At 41.4% G+C, this 20,650-nt stretch overlaps 4 protein-coding genes across 7 annotated transcripts; 2 read left to right on the forward strand and 2 right to left on the reverse strand.

The window, feature by feature from the left end:
- Nucleotides 1-14: 14 nt before the first annotated feature.
- On the reverse strand, nucleotides 15-7,749 carry LOC115355056 (uncharacterized). Its single transcript, XM_030045693.1, has 16 exons — nucleotides 7,647-7,749; nucleotides 7,494-7,522; nucleotides 7,301-7,343; nucleotides 6,685-6,817; nucleotides 5,874-6,018; nucleotides 5,642-5,762; nucleotides 5,442-5,529; nucleotides 4,632-4,743; nucleotides 3,606-3,711; nucleotides 3,405-3,486; nucleotides 2,933-3,044; nucleotides 1,759-1,864; nucleotides 1,552-1,633; nucleotides 1,343-1,406; nucleotides 660-774; nucleotides 15-564 (listed from the first exon to the last, which is right to left on the reverse strand). Coding segments are annotated over exons 1-16 (1,395 nt in total). The 5' UTR covers nucleotides 7,648-7,749; the 3' UTR covers nucleotides 15-508.
- A 1,124-nt stretch (nucleotides 7,750-8,873) lies between these two features.
- LOC115355057 (protein mono-ADP-ribosyltransferase PARP12) lies at nucleotides 8,874-13,913 on the reverse strand. Of its 2 annotated transcripts, none has more exons than XM_030045695.1 (10): nucleotides 13,887-13,913; nucleotides 12,177-12,295; nucleotides 11,535-11,724; nucleotides 11,158-11,302; nucleotides 10,928-11,060; nucleotides 10,662-10,782; nucleotides 10,369-10,447; nucleotides 9,635-9,752; nucleotides 9,415-9,535; nucleotides 8,874-9,268 (listed from the first exon to the last, which is right to left on the reverse strand). In XM_030045695.1, exons 1-10 carry the CDS (start codon nucleotides 13,906-13,908, stop codon nucleotides 9,210-9,212), a joined length of 1,107 nt encoding a protein of 368 aa, XP_029901555.1. In that variant the 5' UTR covers nucleotides 13,909-13,913; the 3' UTR covers nucleotides 8,874-9,209. The 2 variants fall into 2 exon arrangements, with proteins under 2 accessions (XP_029901555.1, XP_029901554.1); XM_030045694.1 differs by having other exon boundaries at nucleotides 9,415-9,538.
- Nucleotides 13,914-14,677: 764 nt separating this feature from the next.
- LOC115355426 (uncharacterized) lies at nucleotides 14,678-15,980 on the forward strand. 2 transcript variants are annotated; one of them, XM_030046220.1, is made up of 2 exons: nucleotides 14,678-14,986; nucleotides 15,400-15,980. In XM_030046220.1, exons 1-2 carry the CDS (start codon nucleotides 14,713-14,715, stop codon nucleotides 15,891-15,893), a joined length of 768 nt encoding a protein of 255 aa, XP_029902080.1. In that variant the 5' UTR covers nucleotides 14,678-14,712; the 3' UTR covers nucleotides 15,894-15,980. The 2 variants fall into 2 exon arrangements, 1 of the variants encoding a protein (XP_029902080.1); XR_003927881.1 differs by lacking the exon at nucleotides 14,678-14,986 and adding an exon at nucleotides 14,988-15,082.
- A 1,236-nt stretch (nucleotides 15,981-17,216) lies between these two features.
- Nucleotides 17,217-20,622, forward strand: LOC115354886 (uncharacterized). 2 transcript variants are annotated; one of them, XM_030045394.1, is made up of 4 exons: nucleotides 17,217-17,646; nucleotides 18,256-18,349; nucleotides 18,781-18,868; nucleotides 18,964-20,622. In XM_030045394.1, exons 1-4 carry the CDS (start codon nucleotides 17,574-17,576, stop codon nucleotides 19,702-19,704), a joined length of 996 nt encoding a protein of 331 aa, XP_029901254.1. In that variant the 5' UTR covers nucleotides 17,217-17,573; the 3' UTR covers nucleotides 19,705-20,622. The 2 variants fall into 2 exon arrangements, with proteins under 2 accessions (XP_029901254.1, XP_029901255.1); XM_030045395.1 differs by lacking the exon at nucleotides 17,217-17,646 and adding an exon at nucleotides 18,037-18,076.
- Nucleotides 20,623-20,650: the final 28 nt, after the last annotated feature.

Here is a 20,650-nt window from a genome sequence, read left to right on the forward strand (position 1 = left end):
TTGGACTGCAGACGCTAGAACATCATGCTTTATTGGAGAATAAAAAAGTGCACTTTCAACGCATTATAAACCAGTTATATGCAGTAGCAAAGAAGAAGTTGAGGAAATACCTCATGGCTGGTGGCCACTTGCACAACAAATAGGCAGTATTACATTAAATACAAAGATTACCTTTGTCTTTAGCTTTCTGTAATTAACTAGTAAAATCTGATTTCATATGTAACAGTTTCGTTGCAAAAAAAACAGTACCAGATGTTTTGAGTAAAACAGAGAAAACCAATCAATCCAAAAATTAACACAAACAATATTCAGTATCCCTCTTACAGTCAATGTCCCATATTTAAATTACTTTGACTGCATGTGTTTGCATGTTAGAAATGTGGTTGAACCACTCTGGTTTCGCCTAGGGAGAGGAACTGGAGCAGGCAGTGAGGTAAGAGGCTTTACTGACTCACAGGACCAACACCAAGTTCACTCCCGACCTCGGCACCTGTCGTCTCAGTCACGGCTAGATCCGCCGAACTGATCTGGTGGTGTTTGTGGACAGGTTCCTCTGAGTCATGGCTACAAAAGACAAGACACCAAGTCAGTCTGGACACCAAAGCATTACACTATCACATCATCAGAAAACTGCGCTTCTCAGCTCGGTTGCAGCTCACCTGAAAAGTCCAGCTCGTAGTTAAAGTTCACGGTAGTAAATGTCATGGTGCCGAGTGGGTTTTGCTGATACTGGATCTCGATGTCCTGACTGGAAATGCTGCATCCGTCATGTCCCTGCAGGAGGCACAGGGCCGTGACTGAAAACCCCTCAGTGTGTACGTTTCAGTATCACTGCTTTTTAGCTTGCTTAATTCAGAGCCATGAAACTGTCACGCTGCTGGCACGATGCTATGACTAAAGGAAGTCAGCTGAAAATCATGTCAGCGGCTGGTGCCAAAAACAGCCCATTTGTTGGTATGACCCATTTTTAGAGTGTTTGCATCCAAAAACTGCATATACGGAAGGATATATAGTCTTTGATGATGCCGGTGTGACAGTAACTTGGACTTAATTTGCTAAGTTCCAGGCCCACACCTGACACGGAGTCTTTTCTAGTGACAGTGTTGGTTTGAGAGAGGGCCAGGGTGATAAAACTTTCAGTTTCAGTCCACAATGAATCATCATTTCCATGACTCACTACTGAATCGTTGAGCTCACACTCAGTTGTTTACACCGATGCCTGCGACTTGGTCGAGACACTTGGAGATGAACACATTATTTTAGACTTACGCTGACTCAAAGTTTATTAACTACTCCAAAATGCCTCCATTTTTACTCAAGAAAAAAGAAGGCTGCGTCTTACCTTGAAATAATTGTTCCATATTCCACTGACGTCTAGGAACTGCCATTGTGGCTGTGCACCAACGCTGTAGAGCAGAAACATTCATCCTTTATTTACACATCCACCCGATGTGATTTTTTTTTTTCTGTCATAGATTTGAAAACTGAAAACACAGCATGGCATGTACAGCTTTTGTAAAGATGGCTGCAGCTGACTGAACGTGTCCTCACCTGCTATTCTGCTGACTCCCGTCGACAGCGGTCCTCCTCACTGCTCTTGGGGTCCCGATGCTGTTGTTGACTTGCTGCATTGCTGTGAACACCACAGAAGGTTTAATGATGAAGCCGTGTAGAGGATGTTTTACTGGCAAAACAAACTGTTGTGTTCAATGAAAGCAACTTTTTATGTGTGTGTGTGTGTGTGTGTGTGTTAGTTACTTGAAAAATTCAGGGTGTATGAGAATCTGTTGATCCTGAAGTGCAGCTGGCCCTGTGGGTTCTGCTGATACTGCCTCTCAATGGCAGCGCTGTCATACGCACATATCTGCACACAGAGACACACAGCCTTCATGAAGAGGGAAGACACACTGACACTCAACCACACAGCCACAGCCGTCCTTATTCACTAACACGTTCATGGATGTTCACGACTGACACTGAGAGCTGTAGGAACATTAATGAATTTTCAGGACTTTCATCACTGATTGTCGTTCAGTCAGTTCTATCACTTTCGCTACAAAGCTGACCCTGTCTTGCCTGTTGTGACATGGAACAGCAGGTAAACTCAGGTGTGACTAATGCCATTAATTCAGCTTCTGGTCCATTTGGCTCTAACAGAGCCAGAGTCCTGCTGCTGCTCATGCTGGCTCGCTGCAAAGGCTCTGGTTCATTTAAATGGAGTAGAACCTTAATTACTGTCATTAATAACATCTCTGCTTACCTGCTATTTCATGTTAAAATGGCTGCTCAGTTGCACTATGTAGGGTTTAAGTCTTATTCTGAGATTATGTTTTTTTTTTTTATTCTAGCTGTTTAGCTAATTAAATCAAAGTATCAGAGTCCGTTTCATGGATAAAGTGTGCAAAAAAGGTGAAAACAGCTCTGAATGTGCTCGTTTCAGCTTGATAGGTAAAAGGTTAAATTCATTAGAAAGAATTCAGTCGAATTCATGCTGAAGAGTCCAAAGTGTTCTTCAATAAGAAAAAAAAAAACTTGATTCTGACCACTAAGGACATTTTAAATGCATTATTTTTATTGGCATTTTATAATTTGTAAAGTATAGTTTTTTGTTTGTTATAGGTATTGATTCATTCATTCGTCTCTCATCGGGTCATTATTGTCTCTGTGTGTCTTGTCCCTTCTTTCAACACTGCAGGGCATTCAACTTTTTGTTTAACAGAAGTGATTGTGTGACTAAAGGTTGAATTGCTTGTCTCCTGTCTGTGCTGCTACTACGACTGCCTACTAGTAATAAAAGTGCTAATGATAAAGAAAAGGTAAGAATGGTACGAGTGTACTTGCTCTCAGGTGACACACAAGCAAACCAGCCACACCAAACCGAAGCCAGCAGACATACATGTTGTTGCCACATGACTGAGTCCACCTGACTTACATGAGCTTGATATTCTGACCACATCCCCTCCTCTCCCATGAACTCCCACTTGTAGCTGGTGGCAGGGAGCTGTGAGGAGGAAGCTGTGGGAAGCACTGAAGCTGACAAGAGGCTGCGAGGAAACAAAACACCAACACTCACACACACAAAATTATTCACGTGGAAACCCACCAAACACTCCAGATTTGTGACAGTGTGGCTCTCAGCGTGTTTGGAAAATATAAACTCCAGATATTTTCATAGGTAGGCTCCAAATGTACATTTTCAGCCCAGCTTTTTCTCAGTGTTCTTATGGCTTTATTTGATTTTATTTAGTGATTTCTTATCATCCAATCACTATTTTACTCTCCCATTTCTGTTGTTCTACTGTTATTTTATTAGATTCTGTCGCAAGTCAAAAGGGCATAAAAAACACAGCACGGCATGTACAGCTTTTGTAAAGATGGCTGCAGCTGACTGAACGTGTCCTCACCTGCTATTCTGCTGACTCCCGTCGACAGCGGTCCTCCTCACTGCTCTTGGGGTCCCGATGCTGTTGTTGACTTGCTGCATTGCTGTGAACACCACAGAAGGTTTAATGATGAAGCCGTGCAGAGGATGTTTTACTGGTAAAACAAACTGTTGTGTTCAACGAAAGCAACTTTTTATGTGTGTGTGTGTGTGTGTTAATTACTTGAGAAATTCAGGGTGTATGAGAATCTGTTGATCCTGAAGTGCAGCTGGCCCTGTGGGTTCTGCTGATACTGCCTCTCAATGGCAGCGCTGTCATACGCACATATCTGCACACAGAGACACACAGCCTTCATGAAGAGGGAAGACACACTGACTCAACCACACAGCCACAGCCGTCCTTACTCACTAACACGTTCACGGATGTTCACGACTGACACTGAGAGCTGTAGGAACATTAATGAATTTTCAGGACTTTCATCACTGATTGTCGTTCAGTCAGTTCTATCACTTTCGCTGCAAGGCTGACCCTGTCTTGCCTGTTGTGACATGGAACAGCAGGTAAACTCAGGTGTGACTAATGCCATTAATTCAGCTTCTGGTCCATTTGGCTCTAACAGAGCCAGAGTCCTGCTGCTGCTCATGCTGGCTCACTGCAAAGGCTCTGGTTCATTTAAATGGAGCAGAACCTTAATTACTGTTGTTAATAACAGGGCCACAGATTTGTTCTGGTAGCCAGACAGGCCTTGGTTTCCTCTGCTGAACAGGCACCAAGGCAAGCTGCAGTCTTGGTGCCATCCCAACAGGAAGGACCTCCTGTCTCAACTGGGAGGCTGGATTTGGCATCCTGACCCTCGCTGCCTACAGCTACAGACAGTTAGGAGTACGATTGTGAATGCTGCTGTCCGCCTGGGTGCAGTATGACACCAAGTGGAGGCTGTTCTCTGACTGGTCTGCAGACAGGAATGAGGACCCAGTGCACTGCTCTGTGCTTCCGTCCCCTGAGGGGGACCCGTGATGGATCCCCCCCGCCCTTGGTGTTGGATGCTCTGTGCTTGCCTGCCAATGAGCCTTTGCTTTTTGCCTGGTGCAGGCCCTCAGAGCCTACGTTGAAGCTACCGCATGCATACAGCAGTCAGAGCAGCTCTGTCCAAACAGACCCCAGTGTTTCTTGTGCAGCTGAGTGTCCAAACCAAACCAAAGCCAACAGATATATAGCTTGTTGACACATCAAGTCCACCTGACTTACATGAGCTTGATATTCTGACCACATCCCCTCCTCTCCCATGAACTCCCACTTGTAGCTGGTGGCAGGGAGCTGTGAGGAGGAAGCTGTGGGAAGCACTGAAGCTGACAAGAGGCTGCGAGGAAACAAAACACCAACACACACACACACACACACACACACACACACACACACGCACGCACACAGAAAATTATTCACGTGGCAATCCACCAAACACTGCAGATTTGTGACTGTGTTTGGCTCTCAATATATCTGTGAAATCTTTGTGGAAATCTAAAATCGAGATATTTTCACAGGTAGGCTCCAAATGAACATTTTCAGACTGGCTTTTTTCTCAGTGTTCTTATGGCTTTATTTGATTTCATTTTGTAATTTCTTTATCATTCAATCACTATTTTACACTTCCATCTCTGTTTTTTTATTGTTATTTTATCCCACTTGTTTTTTTTTATTCTTACTTTTTACATTTTCTGTTTGTTATAGTTTAATGCTTTTCAAATGTATGCACACAACTTTCTGTGCAGTCTCCACTGCCTTATTGCTCAATTAATGCATTTTGACTGACTGATTATGTAGGCCAGTGCTTCCCAAAATTAAGAAACCAGAAAAGTAACTAGTAAATTTATCAATTATTTGACTATTTTAACACTGACACTGAAAAAAGTCTATTAGAATGTCAGTTTTTAGTTCTATAACTCTGCACCAAGTCATATCTTACAAAAAACCTGTTGGTTGAGGCTGTTTGGGAAGCAGCCATGTCCAAGGTCTGCATTTGACATAAAGGTTTAAACTTTTCAAGATGAAACCTCTTACCTCCCTGTATGGGAAGCCGTGGAAATGAATTTTGGACGTCTCCGGACATTCCTGTGCACGCCCGTGTGGTGGTTTGTTTGAGTCATGGCTAACGAGAAAATGCGGTTAGTGACATTTAGCTGCAGCCACACACATTCTTTGAAACTAGCCGACATTTCCTTGTTCACAGATGTGCAAAACTGATCACAAGTGTGACGTACTGGAAAAATCCAGGATGTAGGATATGGAGCCCACAGTGAAGCTGAAGGCCCCCTGAGGGTTTAGAGTGAACTGATGCTCTATGTCTGTACTGCTGACAGAAGAGACGGAGCTGCTGGTGCCCTGACGGAGGGAGAGAGGAGACACAGGGCAGAGGAGCACGGTGACTGATGATGCTTTTGCGTTCAAGCACGAAAATGAGCATAAGACTCAATATGGAAGACCCCTCCTCACCTGGGATCCATATTCCCTCCAAATCTTGTCGTCTCTGAAGTACCAGCCGATGTCCTCCGCCTGGCCCTGAGGTAGGAAGGTGAGCCTGTGCACCCTGACAGCAGCACTCTGAGTCTGTAACCTGTCAAAGTCAATGGACACCTTCCTGCAGAGACAATAACAATAATGCATATATTCTTGAGCAGGGTAACACCAATATACTGCTTGTCTTTTTATTTGAAAAATCAATTCAAATCATACAATTGGTGTCATCCATCTCAAGCATGATGGACATGATGGTTTGTTTGATTGCATATTTAGTGTAGACTTGCTCAATACTCCACTGGTTGTTTATGGGAGGCCCTTAACCTGAACTGATTCTAATGTGACTTTTTGATGAGATTCCTCACAAGTATCCATGAATATGTTACAATTATTATTCATATTTTTATGATAATTAGCACCATCCAGGGTTTCACAGGAGAGGATCCCATCTTCTAAATGCTATTTCAGAAGTTTTACCATGCTGGAGCTAATTTATTTTCTACGGGAGACACTGATCCTTGTGATTTTCTTTTACTGAAAATGATTAAATTTAAAGGTATGAAGTAATGATGTAAAACAGCAGCTTTGATTTTCCTGCCAAACAGCATTGAGAGCATTCTCTCTTGATCTTTGAAGGCTTATGTTTGTCGTTGGCTTTGATCACCAATGTAGATTTGTCTGAGAAATGAACATCAAATTGCAATCTGCCTTGAAGAGATGTGAGAGAGGCTGAAGAAAACTGTGATGTGAAGTGAAGGTGAGGCCGGTCAAATTCAAACACACTGACCCATGGCTGGCTGTGTTGATGGTGATCCCTTTCGCTCCTGGTTGGCAGTAGTGGGCCTCGATCACATGGTCGTTGTCAATGCGCAGATATCGGTGGCCATCTGACAGCTGCCACTCATAACGCTTCCAACTCACTGTCAAAAGGAAGAATGACAATCAGGTGTTCCCTAAAAAACCTATGTTTCTCTTAATAACCCATGTTTCTCTTAATAACCCATGTTTCTCCTAATCAAAGGCTGCAGTCAACACCACTGTCACACTAAGGTTGGCAGAGTAGTCCAGGCGGCTTTCATGGCCTTGGACAGGCTGCCATGTTGGCTGAGGTCAGATTAGAAACCTGGACGGAGGAACTCAACATAGCATTCACACGTCAAAACTAAATTTTGTCTCATGGCAATACATAGTGTTCTCTAAGGGTCCAGAACATCAAATTATGGAGCAGATATCATTAGAACTGTATGGATTATAAATCTTAATCTTAAAGTTAGAGCACATACAACCCGACCTTTGCACTCAGGCCTACTGGTTCCTTGTACTGATGGTGATAGAGGAACTCTATTTCTATATCTCTTTTATTATGTTTACTTTATTTCTACTAAAACATCATGTGACCATACCTGTGGCAGACTGGCCTGGAGTTCCCTGCCAGTGGTTATATTCCTGTCAATGTCAACAAACAGTTTATCTACACCAGACATACCTTTAAAAACTTTGATCAGAAGCAGGAATAAAATGGAATAAACTCAATATAGATCGTTTTCCATCAGACTGATTACAACTACATTATAATCGCAGGACGTCGAAACTCACCGTGTGGCTGTAAGGAATGGCAGCAGACACTGTGACAAAAATAACGACAGAGGCAGATTCATCAAACACGGAGGGAAAAGAGACTTAGAATAAACCGCGATTATATCCTTGTGATTATAAAAATGCTTTGAGAGTTTCATTAAACCCACTTACTTGTTGTTGAGACAGCGATCTACAAGCTTCACCAGTCTAGTGAAACTGGCCCAAGCTTTTTAAACTTTTACTTTCGGTTCTGCTAATTTGGTGCTGATGCATGTTATGGGCAGTGACGTCACCCCAAGCCAACCAATCAAACAATGTACTGAAGTTTATTAATCTAATTAGTGCAACTCTAGTATTTTAATAGTTTCAGAGTTCTTCAAATACAGAGGAACCACATGGCAACTGCACAATGAAATTATCCTTTTAAAAAAATACTTAAATAACAGTCATTACTGTGTTGGTTATTTAAAAAGGCATGTACAAATTGAAAAATTCAGGTTTTTTTTTTTTTTTTTTTTTAGCTTCCATCATTAAACATCTTAACCTCCTTATGGTAACAGATTTATTTTCACTTTAATCTAAAAGTGCAGTTTTCATTACAGTGCGCTTGTGTTACCTTGCTACTATACATAACTTAAGATCAACGAAGGCTTCAAATATACCTTGCTCCTAGTTTCAAGTAATTAATTTTGTGATTGGGGACTTTGTTAATTATGATTCAAAGCAGTGGAAAGCAACTGCACCAATGATTAAATAGCTGCTCTTTTGATTAATTTCGCTGATTGATTAATGACTTAAAAATGAAAGGCTAAATGAGTTCACCTAAATACTGGAAGTCCAATTCTTTATCCAACAAAAATAAAAACAATGAAGCAAACACTGAATGAGGTTGTCACCAGCTGTAATCCTTTATTTTCTTTTCACATTATGAAATATACCTGTGATCATTCCCCAGCGTTACATGTCCCAGGAATTTCTACAGAGTGGGAAGTCCCTGAGATTGGATATCCACCCTGGAGAAGTCATGCATTTGAGGTGCACTGTTTAGCAAATGTAAACCTCCTTAAAGATTATGTGCAAAAGGCAGCATAATGCACTCTGGATATTGCTCTGAATTCATTTTAAAGATACAGAAATCATGTATTGCATCAGATCAGGCAGTACATTCATACATTAAACACTTTAACAACAAAATTATGCTCCCTTATCTATATCAGTTCATCTTCATCCTCATATTTAGCACCACTGTTGCTGCAAAAATATAACCATAATGTGCACACTTGTGGCATGGCAGTGTCCGTGCTGTATCTTTGGTGCTGAGTTATGACACAAACCAAAGTACCACACATGATGGCATCACTTGTTAGGATACGAGAAACAAGAAGTCACTCAAAACTGTTTTTTTTTTTTTTTTCAAAGGCAAGAGTCAATCTGTCAGGCAAGATTTGGCTTTGTTAGACTGTTTCCAAAAAAAAAGAAGGCATACAACCCAAAAGATGAAATAATCATGCCCCAGGTCCTAGGCTAATTGGAGCATAGTATTAAACCTAATGTTTCAGATCCAAGCAAACCCATGACTCATGGAGGGGCAAGGCAATAATAAAATGTGCTCCAAACACCCAAAACCAGAATAATCATGTAGTAGAATACACCGATATTATATTATACTGCAGTACGGTACAGTATAATGCAATTGTAAACTGTCTCGACATCTTCTGCAGCCCTCCTCGCTGCCTATAACAGTCGTCTGATCTTGCGGGAGCGCTTGGTGCTTTGGTTGGTTTGGGTCAAAGCTGTAAAAAACATGGCATCATGGTTAATCAAATGCACAAGAAACACAAAATATGAATGTCTTTTTAAACGGAAATTGTATTCTAATAGTGTCCGTTAGTGGTGGATTATCTTTTCTCTGATGACAGGAACAAAAATATAACCCAACCTCTGAAGTCCAGCTTATAGGTCTGTCCGCTGACGGTGAACAGCATGCTGCCGTTGGGGTTTCGCTTGAACTCCTTCTCAATGTCACTACTGGAAAGGGAGCATTCATTCTGAGAGCCTGTCTGCTGAAACAAAGCCATTTGACACATCATTATGTTTCTCAGCATTATGATATAAAAGTTGAGGTTTACCGGATGAAATGGTTTGCAATGTTACCGTACCCTGATTTTGAACGAGTGCCATGTTCCCCTGTTTCCTTCAAACTGCCACTGCGGCGTCTGTGCTGGTGCTGTGGCGCCCAGAGACAGCCTCTGGAAATGTGACGCCAACAAGGGAGCGCTGTTCAGACAGAGAGGAACATGTAAAGCATCAGATTATGTCTAATTCATACAGTTACACTAGACAGTTTGTCCACACTTAACAAAGGGTTGGTGGGGCTGCAGTTGATATTTTCCTCAAACAAGGAAGGGGGCATCTCCTGTAACACACCTACAAATAAATGGTATTCTTGAAATGAAAGTTTTTTACAATTGTTGATTTTTTTTCTTAACTTTTCTTAACTAAATTTCTTCACTAACTCTAAAATCCCTACACTGAAAAAGTAAGCCTCCAATTTCATATGTTTTAACAAGTTGTAGATGATTGTGTTATAGTACAAAGTCATTCACAGGTTTTCGTACAACATTCAGATTACTGTTTATTGTAAGGCTTAACTGGGGGTTTATTTGGTCCCAGTATGTCTCATGTCTACTGAAAATAAGCTAAATTTTAGTTTCAATACAGGCTTTAGCCAAATGATAACTACCAATGTTAAAGTCTTTTCACGTATTTACAAAATGAAACTGTTGGCTGGGTTTAGTGAAGCAATATGATGAATTTTGCAGCCTCATATATCAAACATTTCTTAAGGCCTGTTTTGACAATAAATAGGCCAACAGACACAATCCAAACTCACCCTGCAGCTGCTTGGTGCTGTCGGTACTGTGGACGACGGCAGACCTTCCTTTTCCTCTTTGCACTCACCTGATGCATTTCTAATGAAAACAACAACAACAACAACAACACAACAACAACAACAACAACACAACAACACAACAACAACAACAACAACAACAACACACACACACACACACACACACACAGACAAAAGAGAAAATAATGAAACCAGTATCTCGGAAGTAATCATCGGTGTTCACCATACTGAATTTAGTCAGAAGTGGGTGGTAAAATGTACAACATGAGCTGCACCTCTGAACCTAATCTCAAAGGTATCAGTGCCGATGTTGAAAGTGAAAGAGCTGGTGGTGTTACTCTGGAACTTCTTCTCTATGTCAGCGCTGTCGGCAGGACTGGGGTTGCCCTTCGAATCCTGAAAAAAAAAAAAAAAAAAGAAGAACAAACTCAATGTTCACAAACACCGAGACAAAAAAAACAAAACTAAAATGCACTACCAAGTTCAGATTCAGATTGTAGGCAAAAAGACAAGGATCCTTTGTTCATTTTACTGGCTGTACCTTTTCTCCATACTTGGTCCATTTACGCCGGAAGCTGCAGTACCAGAGCCACACGGTCTTCCCATCATCCAGCCGTCTCACTCGCAATTTTTTTCCATACACTCTCATCTTCTTAAAACCTATATTCACCACCCTACAGGGAGGGAGACCCATTAATGACACTAAAGAGAGTGATCATCAAGCCATACCTCTCTTTATTGTGGATGAAAAGTTACACTTCCAGTCCTTACCCATATGGCGTGTTGTAGATCTTGATGCCTTTAGTGTTGGGCAGGCAGTACTGGGCCTCAATAATATGATCATTATCAATTTTCTTCCAGCCTTTGCCGTCATTCAGCTGCCACTGGTAGAACTGGCCGTTTGTGAGCTTTGTCTCTGAGTTAAAAAAGGGGGGAAGAATTTTTACTTCTGTAAGTAAGATTTGAAAGCTAAATATATGAGCACTATGCGAAGTAATCGTTGAGTTACAGGTACTGATCAATGGCTATATCAAACCCTGACATATATATTACAGTCCTGTTGTGCAATTAGGAAGGAAAAGTCTTACTTATTGCTTCTTTAAACCAGAAAAAGCATCTCTCTCTCTCTCTCTGTCCTTCTTGCTCACCTGCAGACAAGGCTGTGTCCTCGGCCAGGTTGTCTTCCTCAGAGCAAGCTGTTGCACCTCTGGGGTGTTTGAGCTTACAGCTGGAGCCATAGAGACAGTTTCCTCTCAGGGCGTACTTGCAGAAGTGCAGGTAGTGGCATTTCTTACCATATTTACAATAGCCTTTGTTGTAGTAATTGCAGGGCACCCCCTAAGACACACACATCACAGCTTATACTGAAAATATACGGGGGTACATGGTAAATAACTACTGTTATGATGTGAATTAAAATGTGAATCATCTCTAGGATGCAAACAACTATCAGCTACATTTGCAGAAAAACATTCATTTGCTGTCCTCCACTTAAATGACAATATTTTCATATAACCCCCATTTAAGTGACTATATTTTCTCAAAACTTACATCTATTTGACACAATTAACCATGACGTAGAAGATGCATTCATCTCATGATGATTTATGCCAGCCTAAAAGGTGAGCAGTCTTATTCTGTAAATGAAATAACTGGCTTTACCCTCCACTAGATCTCTTTTCATAGCATAATGTGATAACAGTATGGCTGCTTTCATCATGCTCCATATGAAACCACTCCCTGCTCCAAAATGCAAAGCCCTACTACTTCCATGTGCCAGCAAAACCAACCTGACACTGGACTGAGCGAGAAGTAAAGATTTCTTCCTCTGAATAGTCAGCACTGTCCGTGTCCTCCTCTGAATCACTGGCGCTAGAATAATCCTCCGAGGAGCTTTGCTCTGCCAACTCTGGGCGGAAAAACACGAGAGAACTGGGATTACATTCAAACATAATATTCAGTGGGTGCTTTAAATCACAACATATAGACATCAGTTATGCAGTAGTAAATATAAATATGATCTCCAATCTGTGATCATTAAAGGAAAACAACCACAAACATAAAATCAATTACATTTCCAGGAGAGCAGTAATTTATATTTTCCCTTCACAGATCCTGTTCTCACATCAGCTTGATACTTCTAGTTTACGCAAAGATTTGGGCGATTTTCTTGTGTATATTTAAACTGAAGGCTGCAGTTCCTGCAAAGTTAATGGTCTAATTTGGAGGTGTGAAGTTCTCATCCAACAACAGCGATATATTTATGGCTGACCCAGGTGAGAGGAAATCCCTGACTCTAGTTTACACCATGCTCTTGGCCTTGGATCTGAAGTGATATTAAAGTGGCACACTAATGGAAAAAACACTAATATTCCCGTGGGAAGTTCCAGTGTGTGTCTGCACACACTGTGACACTGTAGTGACCTTATCAGACTTGATGGCGTTTTAAAATCTCTTGTGTCACTGTAATCTTTGTTTTATATTTTATGACTGCAGTGTACCATCAACACTTGATAGTGTAGAGTTACCTTATCATATTTAAGATACTGTTTTTTAAGTATCTAAACATTTTCTGATGTATATTTTGTTGACCTGTTGCTATACTGCATGAGATATTTTTAAAGATATTTATAGTATGTCTCTAAAATTAATTAATAAGATTATTATACAGTGCTCTCTTCCTAAATGGTTGTTCTGTGTTGCTTTTAATGTCCATCTGCATGACAAAGTATATAGTTTATAGTATTCCCCTCAATATGTCTGGAACACAGTGAACTACTGCCCCCTATTGACCAATTTTATAATATACTGTCATAAAACACAAGTATGGACGAAACTGGACTAATATAGACCAACTGGACCAAAACAGCAGTGCCTGCTGCCACAGAACAGCCGCTCAACAGTCTATTTACACACTGTGCAGGTTACAGGACAAATGCTCTTCAGAATATGGGATTTGGCCTATAGTATACAGTAGGCGACTGCTTTACTGTGAGGGAGTTTCACGCCCAAACATGATAAATGAAACTGAAAGTAAAATTAAGAAAGAAGCAACACATTATTCCTATAATAGGCAATTATTAATAGTTGAAACTTGTGGTATTTCACTGGAAGTTTGTGCCCAGTTGCCTATGAGCTTCCTCTGATCTTATCTTACTTTATGAAATTGAACGAATCGCCTTATTGTAACAATAAGGCGATTCGTGTTGCAGTGATATTTATATAGACCACTATATGTATTAATTTTTGGCTGTAATAAGTGGCTATTTTGCGGGAAGTTGGATTATGTCAAGGTAAATAATCTAAAATTGATGAGTTTGGAGACAAAAATCACGCGCAAACCAAGCAGGCAGACTAGCAAAGATCCGTGCGGCGACAAAAGAGTCAAAGTGTCACACTTTAGAGAGACAACAGAGAGACACAAACAAGAACAATGTGACATGACCTGGACAAGAGCAAAGTCACCAGGACCAACAACAACAGAGCTGGAGGCCACTTACCTTCAGGACTGGCACACGCCATGGTGTGGGCTGCAAATGAACCTCAGTTTCGCTTTCATCACTTCAAACTAAACTGGCAACAGTTCCTCACGACACACTGTTCAAGTTAACAGTCATGTGTCCTGCCCAAGTGCCCATGAGCAAGACACTGAAACTCGTATACTGTAAGACTGGCAGCTAAAAGTTTATAGCAGGAAATAAAGTTTGAGTATCTTTTGTTTTTCTCTTTTCTTGTTTCATTCATTGGTGACGACGTAGAACAAAATAAACATTTATTACAGATTATCTACATTTTCAATCAGTTATGCAGATTTGCGGACGTTTTTATCTTACTGCTGATGTCAGCCCACGCATTTCTGATATGTTTATACTGTCTTGTGGGATCATTCAAACCGAACATACTGACAGCGGATCACACAACAGGTAGCAACAAAGTGATCTCCTCAGCTATGGTATCTGTATTACAATGAGGCAATCTGTTTTGGAGCAGCATTTAGAGAGATCCAGTAGAGTCATGAAGGAAAGTTTCACATACGGCACTCATGTTTTACTGGGCCTGATACATACTGTGGTGACAGTGCAAGTCTGTAGGAGGTTTTTTGGTGTGAACATGTCATCTGAAGCCTATCACTATTAGTAAAACAGATATAATATAAACACGTTATTGTAGAGTTAAATGTTAATGACAGTAATCTCAGTGACTGTGTTGTGGGTTTATGAGGTCACAGCGGCCGTGATGTTCCAGAAGTTGATGCTGGCCTAATGAACTTGCGTTGAGCACATTTCTACAACTTCGTTAGCGAAAGCAACTCTGAGCACTTTGAAAATGGCACCCGACGTACTTTGGAGAAATTTGACCTCCCGTACTGCACTGGAGGTTTCCGCTCTTTTTCTCCACCAAGTCAACTCCGTGACTGACTCCGCCGCAGCAAATGTCAGCTCCGGGTACGACTCTGGATATGAATCCGAGGATGACTCGGATGACATGGTTCAAGCCCTCCTGTCTAATGATGAACATGCGAGGCAGGCGGTGATCGACTGCCTCAGCACGCCTGTGGGGAACAGCTGTGGCCCCCCTGCTGCTGAGCACATTGCCACAGGTGAGAGCTGCTCTGTCCTACAGTCTTACCGCTAACCAGAGCTGCAAACTAACAAGGGCTCATTCACAGGACAACTTCCATCTGATCTCTCACTTGGTTGGTGAACATAATGAAAAAACTATACAATAATGCTGCAATGTAAATTTGAGGCCAAGAAGAGAAAACAGTGCCATAGATTCATAAATTCCAGTAAATGTTTCCCAAGAAAACTTAATGCTGTTGCTTCATTTTGATGCAGAGGGAAACAAAGGAACAGCACAGCCAGTGAGGTTACTGCCTTTGGCCTTGGTTTCTGTAGCACTTTTAATAGTTTCTGCAGATGCAGCCTTCTAGTTTTTCTTAAAAACGAAACAGTCGACACAGGATATTTACCATCAATATAAAGCAGGTCTACCAATTTTTTTTATCTCCAGATTTCAGACTCAACAATGACCCGGGTCTGGATAGAGGCTGGCCTTCTGACCCATCCTCCAGCACTTCCCAGAGCTCCAGCAGCTGCTCTCTCATCCCTGACCACGGCAGCAGCAGTGGAGCATCACACACGGAGGCCAGCATTCCCCTGACTAGCCCTACTGATCTGGGGACCAGCAGTGGTATGCAGCTCGATTGTACCCAGAGCACTGGTGGCTGGCCAGCAGCTGACTCTGGCACTGACCCCGCAGCAGCACCAGCCTCCACAGCAGCTGCCTTCACCGTTGATGATCTGCAGATCCTCTTTGCTGTCCTCAGCCTCAGCTCTGAGCCTACGACAGCTTCTCCCTGCTGCCAGTCAGCACTGAGGACACAGACCACACCCAGGAAGAGAAAACTGGATGCTTGCACAAGGCTGGAGAACGAGGTGGTGGCACCCAAAAGGAGGACCATGTCCTCTGGTCATGTCATCCCCAGGCTTCAATACTTCCATTAACTTACCACCAAGAAGCAAACCAGCCAGCCAGCTGGAGGATGAGCAGTTCATATACATTTAGTGTTCACAAATAAATACACTAAACAAATACAGACTTGTGTACAGCATTCACTTTAATCAAATTAGATAAGATTATGATAAAGCATAAATAAAAGTATGAGTTTGATAATAACAAGGGCAAACCTATCTCCCCAGCTATTGTGTTCTTTAGTCAAAACAAGGGTTGTAAAGGGCAGAAAATTTACAGTAAATTTTCAGAAACTTTCCAGAAGCTTTCCATGGGAAGTTAAGATAGGGAATTTTGGACATATTCCAAGTTGGAAAGTTTCCATGGGAATTTATGGAAATTAACTGGAAATTGGGTCTAATAAATACAAACAATCATATGCGAACATATTTCGTCATAAGCAGATGTGTGCAAACTAATAGGACATTTAAAAATGACATTTTTGACATCCTATTCAAAATGTTAAATGAAGGCATTTTCTCTCAAGGTTCTCAACCCTCTAGTTTTGTATATTTTTCTGCATTTTTGCTCGATCCTCTCAGATCTAGTATGCCGGACTCTAGAAATAATCTGTGCATGGGACAGAGGAGTGCACAGTGCAGGGCAGAAGTTCAACTGAATTTGCATTAAACCAGGTTGTTTTAACCAAGATTATGTTGCATTAAACCAGGTTGTTTTAACCAAGATTATGTTGCAGGATGTTTTTTTCAATGACATTTCAATGATATTTAAATTCCCTGTTATTGGTGAACCTGCTATTTTGCAAATTTCCAGCTTGTTCCCATTAATTCCCATGCAAAGTTCCCATTTCCCATTGAAAATTCCTGTAATTTTGCCACTGTAGTCACAGCTGTATTTGATTCATCTTATTAACTCCAGTTTTATAGTTTTCATTTTTCAGGGGACCAGACAATATTGGCTCTAGATAACGTTAGGCCACTTTCATAACAAAAAAATGTAAAATTTCTGAATTGTTAGCAGCATTCACGTCAATAACTCGTAGCACAGGGGTGTCAAACTCGTGCCATGGAGGGCCAAGAGGCTGCAGGTTTTCATTCCAACCAACAACTCCACCAGGTGATTTCACTGATTAGTCCCGCCTCTCTGTTTGGAGGTAGGGCTAGTCAGGGGAATGCTCGATGGAAATCACCTGGTGGAGTTGTTGGTTGGAATGAAAACCTGCAGCCTCTTGGCCCTCCATGGCACGAGTTTGACACCTGTGACGTAGCAGGTAGAAAAACACGGGAGAATATGGATAATGGCGACCGTTAAATAAATTCAAATTAAATACTATTGTTGTCAGGAATGCATTTTAACCAACCAACCAGCCTCTCCCTGAACACATTTAGTCAAATTAACGATTCAACAGCGTTACCTTTGATATGGACTTCCACACCTGTAACATTAGCACACTTACTTTCCTGCTAACCTTCACACCTGCCGTCCTTCACGTAAAAACATGAACACAGCATTACCTCCACAACAGTAGGTGGCGACAGTGAGCTATACTCGACCTGTCATGACTGTCTAGGTGGCGGTGCAGAGCTGGGAGTGTCTCCTTAAACCAAGAGAAGAAGGAGGTAGGGTCCCTCTGAAGGAGGAACGGGCAACATTTTCCTACGAAGTGCACTTGAGAAATACACTAACCTGAGGTGCAAAAACAATTTGAAAACATGGATTTGCTGGACCACGCGTACACCAGCACCACATATGATCAAATCAACCCCGTGGAGTTCACGTATAAATGTAAGTATAGCCGACAGAGAGTGTCACGTTTTGGTAGAGGCTGTGTGCCCTGCCGGGCTCACACAGGTTACACGGTGTGCTTAGGCGGCCTAGCAAGGGGCCTTCCTGCTCAGAGTACCCCGACTTCACTGTTTGGATCTATTAGCAAACTCAGTGTTCACCCTCCAATGTCCCTGAAGGGTTTTTGTATCATTTATCTAAACCGACGCACACACGTGCCTCATGCAGAAGAATCAACAGATAATTTTCATTGATAGCTAATTGTTACCCCAAACTTCCTTAACAGTTTAAAATCACTGTAAAGCATTATATTGTTAGGGTTGTTGCTTTTATAAAATGTTGACAACACACCATTTGAATTAAAAAAGCAAATAAATAAATAAATAAAAATGATGACCACAATAAATCTCTGAATTTTTAAATAATTTAGGTAATCAAATATTTTTTCATCCTCCGAGCAGTTATTGAGCAGTACACAGATGATAACCTAGACCAAACCTAACTGTGGACATTATCTGATTCTGTAATTCTCAATTATACAGCAGCTCTCATGTAGTCCTTTTAAACATTTTAATGGTTTAATTTCTCAAACATTTTCTTTGATCCCAGTGAGTCCAAAGGAAACTGAAGACTTTGTGAAGCTGAGGGCTTCAAACAGCTACCTCTTCTCTGGTAGGAGAAACTCTTCCATGTGGGCATGGAGGTAAGTCAGCACCTTAAAACTTTCAGAGATATGTGTGTATGAATAGGAAAAAGGTTTTAGCGGATATACTACTATATAATCCATACTTGCACCTTTTTATTCAGACAGTCTACTTAACATGTTTCAGTGTTGAACCTGTTGGTGTGTTCATTAAACCCCCATTTGCAATATCTTTATTTACATCCCTTTTATCTTTGCTGTAGTGCTGTGTATAACTGTTTCCTGTTTGTCGCAGTAATCACAATTCCCCATGAGGAACATTACTGCCATGAAAAATGTTATTCATAAAGTAGTTTTAACCTGGAGAAAGCCTATAACCTTTGATTTATTCTGACAAATACTGTTACCGGAGTTCATTATCATAGCAAAGACAATGTATTTCTGTGATGCTGAATTATATTTGTAAGCAACTGTGATGATTATATTTTTAGGGCCATCCTGAAACATATGGGCTTACACCACAAGATGACACATTGTCAGGCAAGCAAAAAATGGGAAAACATGAAGAAGAAATACAAGGTATTCCATTTGATCCCTGTTTTGCTTTATCAAGTAGTGTGGTAGATTCATGTTTTGAGCTGCTCTTGACGTTTTGTATCTGCCTGTCTCTTCAGGTTCTGAAGAACCCCCCTGAAGGGGTCAAAGTGTTTCCTGAAATGTGGCCTCATTTCAACTTGCTAGATGATGCCATGGAGGGTCGGCTGGAGGGCAGCGCCCCCATCCTCAAGGCCTTCCCTGAACACAAAGATGACACTGATTTCTTACCCACCTCCAAACCCAAGAGGAGGAAATTTTCCATGATGAAAGCTGCACCATCCGCTGTGATGGTGGCTGGGCCCGAGATCGAGGTCTCACTCAACGGCGATGAAGAGGAGGAGCAGGACGGAAGGGAGGCAATAGAGCACATCATGCAAGATGTGGAGAGCGAGAGGACGTCTCTAGAGAGCGACAGGGCGATGATGGAAAACGACAGACGGGTGATGGAAAGGGAGAAACGGGTGATGGAGCGGGAGAGGCAGGTGCTGCAGAGGGAGAGAGCCGTGCTGGATAGGGAGGTAGCCGCCCTGGACCGGGACCGGGCCTGTATGGATAGAGAGAGGGCGATAATCGAGAGGGAGAGGGCGGTGTTGGAGAGAGAGAAGGCGATCATGGTGAAGGACAGAGAGGCTGTGAAAAGGGACCGGCTGGCTCTGGAACTAGAAAGAGCCACGCTGGAGAGAGTGGGCGCAGCCAAGGAGAAGACAGTGGAGAGCACAGGAGAGGGGGAACACAGCAGCAGCAGAATTACCTGTGAGACCGTGGACAGGAAGGAGCGGTTCCTCAGCTTGTTTGAAAAACTCATTGAAAACTTCTGAGAGAACCATTTGAACTGCAGTTTCCTACGCTGCTTGGATATGCTGCAAATGTGTTCAGTCAGTGGGGATTAAAGACATTGTGACAATGGCTTTTGGTGAGGACTTTGAACTGAATTTAGATTTTTTAAAATTTATTTAGTTATTTATTTTTGTAGATCTCAAGCCATTAACTATTTTCGTTTGTGGAGTTTGTCTACAGCACATGCCTTCTAAGCAAACATGTTTCCTCTGTTTGCCAGAATCACTACTGGTACTGTTTCAGACTGAGCTGGATCAGTAAACAAGGGTACAACTTAAGTTTCTTATTAATAATCCAGTGTACTCCTCCAATAAGTTGTCAATGAAAACGTTAAGCCACTCCTCATTTGGAGAGGTCATCAAAACAACTTTATTCAATTGTGGTTATTCCATACAGAGCACACAATAGCAAGCTATTACCATTATTCTTAACCCCGTCCACAGTCAGAACCCCCCCCTCCCAAAATAAAACAATAGTCTTTAGGTGACTCTAGACATTAGAGTATTATGTATAGGCTATTGTGCATGGTTAAAACATCACGTTTTGAAATGTAGTATACCAAATATTGCAGTCTTGTAAAAAAGTTTTTTTCAGACTATATATTTTTATATTACAGTACAGACTTTACAACAAATGATTGTGTTTAAATGCTTCTTTTATTTTATTAGATACTCAATTTACCTTTCATTAAGCTCCAGCTTCAATAAGTTTATGCTAGTATACATTTCCAAAAGTGTTAGATTCGACATTAATATTAATAATATTATTTTTTTTTTTTACAAAACAAACATATTTAAACAATATTGCTGGTTGTTTTTGCCAGTCTTGAATAGACACCAAACAGAAACATACATGCTGTTTGAGGGTTTCATCAATAAACTGATTTGTCTCAAATGCCATCTAGTGTTTACACTTAATCAAGTTGCG

This window comes from Myripristis murdjan, chromosome 23, assembly GCF_902150065.1.
Source record: "Myripristis murdjan chromosome 23, fMyrMur1.1, whole genome shotgun sequence".
Lineage (NCBI taxonomy): Eukaryota > Metazoa > Chordata > Actinopteri > Holocentriformes > Holocentridae > Myripristis > Myripristis murdjan.

Bases quoted from the DNA above. Each gene is read 5' to 3' on its own strand.
- LOC115355057 (XM_030045694.1), bottom strand. From the start codon at position 13,908: ATGGCGTGTGCCAGTCCTGAAG. The intron at 11,725-12,176 runs GTTGGTTTTGCT...TGTGTGTCTTAG, and splicing joins CTCGCTCAGTCCAGTGTCAG to GGGGTGCCCTGCAATTACTA. The intron at 10,783-10,927 runs GTACAGCCAGTA...TTTTTTTTTCAG, and splicing joins GGACCAAGTATGGAGAAAAG to GATTCGAAGGGCAACCCCAG.
- LOC115354886 (XM_030045394.1), top strand. From the start codon at position 17,574: ATGGATTTGCTGGACCACGCGTACACCAGCACCACATATGATCAAATC. The intron at 17,647-18,255 runs GTAAGTATAGCC...CTTTGATCCCAG, and splicing joins CGTGGAGTTCACGTATAAAT to TGAGTCCAAAGGAAACTGAA. The intron at 18,350-18,780 runs GTAAGTCAGCAC...TTATATTTTTAG, and splicing joins TCTTCCATGTGGGCATGGAG to GGCCATCCTGAAACATATGG.
- LOC115355426 (XM_030046220.1), top strand. From the start codon at position 14,713: ATGGCACCCGACGTACTTTGGAGAAATTTGACCTCCCGTACTGCACTG. The intron at 14,987-15,399 runs GTGAGAGCTGCT...TTTTATCTCCAG, and splicing joins TGCTGAGCACATTGCCACAG to ATTTCAGACTCAACAATGAC.
- LOC115355056 (XM_030045693.1), bottom strand. The intron at 4,744-5,441 runs GTAAGAGGTTTC...GTTTCCTCGCAG, and splicing joins ACGGCTTCCCATACAGGGAG to CCTCTTGTCAGCTTCAGTGC. The intron at 1,634-1,758 runs GTAACTAACACA...TGGTGTTCACAG, and splicing joins ATACACCCTGAATTTTTCAA to CAATGCAGCAAGTCAACAAC.